The following is a 7,870-nucleotide window of genomic DNA, read 5'->3' on the forward strand; positions in this document are numbered from 1 at the left end:
TACACGTCAGAATCTTATGCTACAGCGCAATTACAAGCTACAACAATAACTATAAAAAATCGCTGCGGGGACTTAAATCTGACAGCCATATACTGTCCACCTCGGTTTAAAATTACTGACATCCAATTCAAAGACTTTTTTGGAACACTAGGCCATAGATTTATAGCAGGTGGAGATTACAATGCAAAGCACACGTATTGGGGCTCACGGCTAATTAATCCGAAAGGACGACAGCTGTATCACACTATTATAAATAGGCACAATAACCTTAACGTAATATCTCCTGGTAAGCCGACATATTGGCCTAGTGATCGTAAAAAAATACCAGATTTAATTGATTTTGCTGTAATCAAAAATATAGATAAATCGCTTATAACAGCTGATACATGTACTGATCTATCTTCTGATCATTCTCCTGTACTAATAAAGTTATTTGAACAACCCATATTCGTTAATCCAAAAGTGGGTTTAACTTCTTATAAAACGAATTGGCTAAAATATAAAAAATACGTCAGTAGCCACATTAATATTGAGTACAAAATAAATACAGGAAGTGATATTGACGAAAGTATAAGAGAAGTTAATGATATAATAACCAGCGCAGCTGTCTTAGCAACACCAAACAAAAGATATAATCCGCTTGGCTCCAGAAAATTGCAGATAAATCGCTCCCCCTCCACCCAGCTTCAATTGAAAGCTGCGGTACGTAAATTAAAAAAAGCGCTCAAAGGTGAGGAAGAATTGAACACCGAAATGTATATAAAGAAGCTGTGTCCAAATTCAAACAAGCAAAATTCCCTTTGGAAAGCCCAAAAGTCCATGAAGCCATCAACTGACTCCAACATGCCAATACGAGACTTAGGTGGAAATTGGCTCGAAGTGACGAGGAAAAGGCTAATTGTTTTGCAAATCACCTAGAAAAGGTATTTCAACCCAATTTGCCAAAGAATAACTTTAAGCTGTCAAGCTTACCCAACGCTCGAGTGTCTTAAGACTACACCTTCTGAAATCATTGGTATCATGAAAGAACTTAAACCAAAAAAGTCACCAGGACACGATAATATTACCCCAAAAATGCTAATTGAGTTACCAAGTATTGCCGTAGAAGTGCTCTCTTTGCTCTTCAGTCGCAGATTATCTTGATAGATAAACCTGGGAAAGACTTAACACAGCCGTCTTCATACATACCAATCAGTCTTCTACCCTGCCTTTCTAAAATATTTGAAAAAGTGTTACTATCAAAGATGTCTCCTTTCCTCCACGAAAATAATATAATACCAACGTACCAATTCGGGTTTCGTGAAAAACATAGCACGATAGAGCAAGTAAATAGAATTACTAACGAAATAAGAAAAGCATTTGAGCACAGAGAGTACTGTTCAGCTTTATTTCTAGACGTGGCTCAGGCATTTGATAAGGTGTGGCATGAAGGCCTTTTGTATAAGATTAAAAACATTCTACCTTTAGAATTGTATAAAACATTGGAGTCTTATTTAAAAAATAGACAATTTATGGTAAAAGTGGGAGATTTCATATCTGACGAACGACAGATAAGGGCTGGTGTACCCCAGGGCAGTGTTTTAGGCCCAACTCTATACATCATATATACTTCAGATCTTCCTACAGCTAATAATATATTGACCTCAACTTTTGCGGATGACACAGCTTTAGTGAGCCGTAATAAATGCCACAGAATAGCATCAAGAATATTAGCCGAGCACTTAAGGTCTGTGGAAGAATGGCTAGCCAACTGGCGTATAAATGTGAATGAACAAAAATGCAAGCATGTTACGTTTTCACTAAGACCTAAAATGTGTCCGGCAGTAAAAATGAACAATATTTTAGTACCCCAAGCCAACGAAGTAACTTATCTTGGTATTCATCTAGATAGAAGACTTACATGGAGAAAACATATATCTAGTAAAATAACTTGCATGAAGATAAGAGCTGCAAATTTAAATTGGCTTTTAAATAAAAACTCCAAACTTAGCCTAGACAACAAAGTGCTTTTATATAATGCGGTCATAAAGCCGATTTGGATGTATGGCATTCAACTGTGGGGTGCGACCTGTGCAACTAATATTGATATAATACAAAGGTTCCAATCAAAAATGCTTGGAACAATCACGTATTCACCATGGTACATGCGTAATGAAAATATCCATAAAGACCTAGGTATTTCTATGGTAAAGAAAGAAGTAGAAGACAGCAGAATTAAATATATATCTAACCTCCGAGATCACCCAAACCCTTTGGCTAATGCTTTGGTACATTCCTGCGATCAAACACGCCTTAAAAGAAGAGATATGCCTGCGTACTAAGGAGCAACGTATCACCAAAACATCTCAAACACTTGCTTGAGCTTGTCTAGTTTTTAAATAGATTTAAGAGTTTATAACTTATTGTTAGGCTTTTAAAATAAATAGCAGATTCAATAAATAATAAGATATTGCAAAAAAAAGAAAAAAAAATTAGATATAGTTACATAATAGTCCTATATACTTATTCTAATCGTACTCTTGGTTCTAACTTAGTCTTACTCTTATATTTAATTACCTATGCTTACTCTTATTTAAACTACTCCCACTCACACTTTACATACTTTCTCCCACTCTACACCCACACGTTCGCCCCCACACTAAACATACATACAACATATTCCCGAACACACACTATTACCTCTACTCTCTCCTACACTCATTAATATTACTGAAATTTTTTTTTTTTTTTTAATCATTTATACAATAAAATATTTATTATATAAACTGTAAAATAGTTAAGCTTTTAGCTAATAAGAATTTTTTGTTAAGAGTCAGTTGAATAAAGACACTTGAAAGAAGTAAACGTTCAGCATCGTTTCTGGGGAGTCAATTGCGAACCTCACACGCACTGCAAATTTAAAATAAAAAGTTTTGGAAAAAAATTTAAAATAAAAAGTTTTGGAAAACAAATTTAAGTTAATAAAAGTTAAATTACATAAAGACATAACTTTCGAAAAGAACACGTGTTTTAAAATCAAATTTATTGAAATTAACGTGACTCGAAAAGAGGAAAGCTGAAGAACATATTTTCGGAAAGAAAATTTAAGAAAAATAAATGAAAGCAATGAAAACGACAAAATATTTCCATTAAAACTTTTGTTGTATTGAAATCCAAAAGATATTAAAAAAATTCTTTTTCGATATAATTGTAAGAAAAGCAAAAAACTGTAATCAAGAAGCCGTTTCAAAAAACAGTAAATAATCCGTTTTAGAGCGAAATCATTCTACGAGTATTTGAATAATTTCTGGCACTCAAAGAGAGCTTACGGCAGAACAGAAAAAAAAGTAACCAAATCAAAATTAATCAATAAAAAACAACGAATAAAAAGCAGGAACAACAAGAGAGGTATTGAAGTTATTACACGACAACGAAGGCAGTAAGAAAAAAGGACACTGCAAAAACAAATCAGAGCAGTACAACGCTTGCATGGAGATGTATAGTTAGAGCACAAGAGAACAGCACATTTTTTCCCCTCTCGTCAAGAACTCAAGGTTACCTTTGGCCGAATGATCAACGCTGCAGCAAATCTTGGAAAGAAAAGCAATTGGAAGTCAAGAGAAAGTTGGTCACACTTATGTACATACATATAGGTGTATATGGATACGTATGTATACAATTTGCATTAAGAGCAATACAAACACACCTTTGTGTACATACCTGTTAAAGCTCGTAGTTTTAAAAAAGTAAAATGTATCCATTTATTTGGCATTTTATTTAATTTAGTTTAGCAAATATGGATAGTTTAAACATTAACGTAAAATTTGAGCTCATTTCCACCAACTTAAATTGCATTCCTCCATATGACGGAAACAGAGATGCACTATTAAATTTTGTACAGCGTATAGATTACATGTGTCCAATGTTAGACAGTTTTACTGATGAAGAATATAAAATTCTGTTAGTTGGTCAGCTTAAAGATAAAATTATTGGAAGTGCTAGAAGATCCATTTTAATTAATGGAAATTCACTTACATGGCCAGAAATAAGAAAAGTCCTTATAGATAATCATGGCGAAAAGAATTCAGTTGATGAACTCATTGACAAAATTAGAATTTGTAGATGTACTTCCACAATTGAAACTTTTTATAATTCCCTTAATACTTTATTATGTCGGTTAAATAACGCATCAACTTTTTGTGGCAACAGCTCTTCTAGTATAAGTAGTGAAAGCAATGCTAGGATTGCTTTAAACTCATTTAAATATGGTTTTCCCGAGCCTGTCAAAAGCATTATTGTAAGCAGAAATCCAAAAACTTTATAAGACGTATATGAAATTATAAAATCAAATGGTTACTTGAACTATAAACATCACCAAACAGCTCATGGAAAGAATAACTGTGAACATAATGTTAATAACATGAATTTTTCTTCTCATAGGCAACATAATAATTATAACAGAGAAGCTAATATGAGCAATTAAGTTAATCAACGGAATAGTCAGCTTTTTAATTACAGTAGTGCGTTTCTGTAAGGAATCGACAATATACTCGATTATAGTGACGTCATTTCGATTCGATCCAAATTAGTCGATTGATCGAGAACGAGTGTTTCTGTAAGCATAAGTCGACAAAATATGAAACAGTGAGAGAAATGGAACGCCAATCGACAAGAAATCTATCGAATCGGACTGACATCTTCATGTTTGAGAAACTATTATTGAGAAAAGTAAGCATTATAGAAATGTGTGCACAAATATTTAATTCTTATTAATAAATAAAAATTGAATGTGTCTCAGCTATGAGTTTATTGGTAATAACGCTCGCCATACGGCATGACAGAAGGAATATGTTGCGAATACAAAGGCGAACTTTAAGGGACTCGACAGATCCATTCAGCATTCCCGAGCCGCGTTTTCTTGAGTTATTCCGCTTCAGCAGAACTGCAGTACGGGTACTCCTTGTGGAAATCGAGCCTTTTATGGACACAGCAGTAAGAAGTACATTTATTCCAAACTCCTCTAGGTTGTGTGTAGCGCTGCATTACTATGCTACAGGATCATTTCTTAGGGACGTAGGTCAGGATTTTGTTTGCCTTATAAGTAAGACCATGGTAAGCCGCATAGTGCATCAAATTACAGAGATTTTGCAAAATCATATGGCGCAACGTTACATCATTTTTCCAACTACCTTAGAGCAACAGAATATTGTGAAGCAACGGCAAGTGAAGTGTTATAATCTTGAAGATTAATGGTTATTTATAGCTGCCTTATGTTTATGTTCACTTCCAGGTTCTTCACTGCTACTGGATTTCCTGGCATCTTAGGAGCGATTGACTGCACTCACGTCAAAATTAAGAAGCCACCACTTGCAGTAGAACACCGCTACATTAATCGAAAAGGATATTTTTCCAAAAATGTGCAATTAGTGTGCGACTTTGATTTAAATATCCTGGCGTGCTTTGCAAGATATGGGGGAAGTACGCACTACGCCTACATATAGGAAAGCAGTACACTAAAGTCCCATATGCTGAATGAGTACACTGCGAATGGGTCCACAGGATGGTTGCTTGGAGACTCTGGATATCCGTTGCAGCCGTGGCTAATGACTCCATTCAGAAATGTTGAGAGTATTAGTCAGCAAAGATACAACGATTCTCACGCACGAGCTCGAAATTGTGTAGAACGCCTTAATGGAGTTTTAAAAAAATTATTTGGGTGCCTTTCCCAAGACCGTGGCCTAATGGTGAACCCCTCATTTGCAGGATCAATAATTAATGCATGCTGTACGCTATATAATATTCGAAAGAGATATAATTTTCCGCTTCCTGAAGTTGATCCACTTGAAATTTCTCCGCATGGAGACAATGGTGCATTAGATAACATTTTAAATGAAGGAAGAGCTATACGAAATACTATTTTAAGAAACCACTTTTGTAGTTAATTCACATACAGTGGTGTTCAGAAAAATATGAGGAACACTTCAAATGATACTGTTTGCAAATTGGTGTATGTTTAAATGACTTAAGCATCTCCCCGCATGTATACACCACTCTGCCTGCCATTCAACAACCAACTTTATATACTTATCATACATTTTTATTGTTAAATGTGAAGTGTCAAAATTCATATTTTTAATTAAAGTAAATTGTATTGAAAAATATAAAAGTATTTTTTCTTGCCCCCGTGTAAACAGTGTACATACGCCTACTCCTTATGCAACAGTCGCTAGAAGAAAAGGAATATTTATCAGATTTAAAGAACGTACAAATTTTATCGCAAATTGTTACCTCCCGTCATGGTTTCCAACAGAGCTTTCAGGGTATCGTGTATTCCGTTTAAAACACCCATGTGCTCCTTGTGCTGTCTCTCCAAAATCTCTTTCAGCTGCGCAAGATGATTTTCTATGAGACTGGTCGCCTCTTCCACACAGCTTTGGTTTGTGCGCTGTTTGGGTTGCTGTTTGTTTGGCACAACCTCAAGCACCTGACCCATTGCAACCTCTTCAAGTGCCTCCACTTCGAAGATGCCCAAACTGTCCGCGTTTGCCTAGAATTCCGAACGGATCACTAAATAGCTTAGTTTTTAGTTTTGTAATATGTTACTTACGTCCAACCCAATGTTGGCAGTAGCATCACCCTCATTCTCAATCGTAACATCGACCATTTCAGCAGTTGTCTGCAATATACACCAATTTTATTATCACATTTATAATCACAACTTTCAATTTTGACAGACGTTACTCACCTACAAACCAGTTTCGCTGGAAAAAAACTCCAAAATTTCCCGGTCCATGGCATCCAACGGTTTTGGACCGTCCTGCAACGGCAGGTTTCCAGTTCGTCTGGCGAACGCTCTGTGGGCATTGTGCAGCTTCTTGACTGCCGATTTCCAGTCTATCCAACACTAAAAAAAACCAACACACATATGTAAATTGTAATGCTATACACAAGAATATTTTAGTTTTACCTTTTTCCACTGATTAGGGGACTTGTGGGACCCTCCCTACGCATTTAATTCAGCAACAAAGGCTGCCCAAACCTCTTCGTGCTCCTTCCTTGCATTTGGTTTCTGAAATTGGCCCCTTCCAACGCTGCGGTGCTCCTGCATTAAGTGCAGTAACCGCCTCTTTTGGCCATTTGTAGCACGCCCCGACGTATTTCTCTGTAAAGAAAATGCATCAAATCTTTTAGCTATTCATATATAATATATTAACAAAAATATACTTACATTTGCTTTAAATTCAACGAATTCCATTTTGAATTTAACGAAAAATTTGTTTGTCATCAACTCAAATGGAAGTGAGAAAACCAATCGACAGTATTTCATTCAATTTGGTTACAGAAACACATTCAATCAAGCATTCCTACGGAAATGGAATGGAACATATCAGCTGACTATCGATTGAATCGAGTAATTATTTTACAGAAACACATTGAGTGAGAGTGACGTCAAATCGAGAATTTGAGTCGAGAACATCGATCGAAATGGGTTACAGAAACGCACTACAGTAATAGAGCAAACGATACATTTACCGTGCGATTCTGTAACTTGAGACAGTCTCAAGTCTCTAAATTTGAGATTTTAAGTTAGAGACAATTTTTGAGACTTGAGATGATATTGCTATTCTGTAAGTGACAGTCACAAAATCTATTACATTTCATTATTCAGAGATGTTTTTACACTTGAATGAAAATAAATATGTCGATAACAAATATTAAATTTTCTATAACAAGTCAAAAAACATAATTATCAATGAAAATAAAAATATATGTTGACTTTGTTTCATAATATTTACAAAATTTATGTAAAATTTATTTATTTTTAACCTTTTCGTGTTTGAGTTGCTTACAAAATATATAGAAACGACAATCGATTAATATCTATGATGAT

General features: G+C 35.1%; 2 protein-coding genes across 2 annotated transcripts; one reads left to right on the forward strand and one right to left on the reverse strand.

Annotated features, from left to right (window-relative positions):
- The first annotated feature begins 4,694 nt into the window (after positions 1-4,694).
- Positions 4,695-6,098, forward strand: LOC120780658 (putative nuclease HARBI1). The gene is made up of 2 exons (XM_040112919.1): positions 4,695-5,198; positions 5,270-6,098. Exons 1-2 carry the CDS (start codon positions 4,780-4,782, stop codon positions 5,478-5,480), a joined length of 630 nt encoding a protein of 209 aa, XP_039968853.1. The 5' UTR covers positions 4,695-4,779; the 3' UTR covers positions 5,481-6,098.
- A 34-nt stretch (positions 6,099-6,132) lies between these two features.
- On the reverse strand, positions 6,133-7,333 carry LOC120780657. The gene is made up of 6 exons (XM_040112918.1): positions 7,208-7,333; positions 6,947-7,141; positions 6,725-6,883; positions 6,587-6,655; positions 6,268-6,526; positions 6,133-6,205 (listed from the first exon to the last, which is right to left on the reverse strand). The coding sequence occupies exons 4-6, from the start codon at positions 6,641-6,643 to the stop codon at positions 6,192-6,194; spliced, it is 330 nt and encodes a 109-aa protein (XP_039968852.1). The 5' UTR covers positions 6,644-6,655; positions 6,725-6,883; positions 6,947-7,141; positions 7,208-7,333; the 3' UTR covers positions 6,133-6,191.
- Positions 7,334-7,870: the final 537 nt, after the last annotated feature.

The sequence above is a fragment of the Bactrocera tryoni genome, unplaced genomic scaffold (genome assembly GCF_016617805.1).
Source record: "Bactrocera tryoni isolate S06 unplaced genomic scaffold, CSIRO_BtryS06_freeze2 scaffold_25, whole genome shotgun sequence".
Lineage (NCBI taxonomy): Eukaryota > Metazoa > Arthropoda > Insecta > Diptera > Tephritidae > Bactrocera > Bactrocera tryoni.

What these genes read in the sequence shown, in the direction of transcription:
- LOC120780657 (XM_040112918.1), bottom strand. Translation starts at nt 6,643, where the DNA reads ATGGTCGATGTTACGATTGAGAATGAGGGTGATGCTACTGCCAACATT. An exon ending in CTGCCAACATTGGGTTGGAC is followed by an intron (nt 6,527 to 6,586) that starts GTAAGTAACATA and finishes TCGGAATTCTAG; the next exon opens with GCAAACGCGGACAGTTTGGG.
- LOC120780658 (XM_040112919.1), top strand. Translation starts at nt 4,780, where the DNA reads ATGAGTTTATTGGTAATAACGCTCGCCATACGGCATGACAGAAGGAAT. An exon ending in CAGAATATTGTGAAGCAACG is followed by an intron (nt 5,199 to 5,269) that starts GCAAGTGAAGTG and finishes GTTCACTTCCAG; the next exon opens with GTTCTTCACTGCTACTGGAT.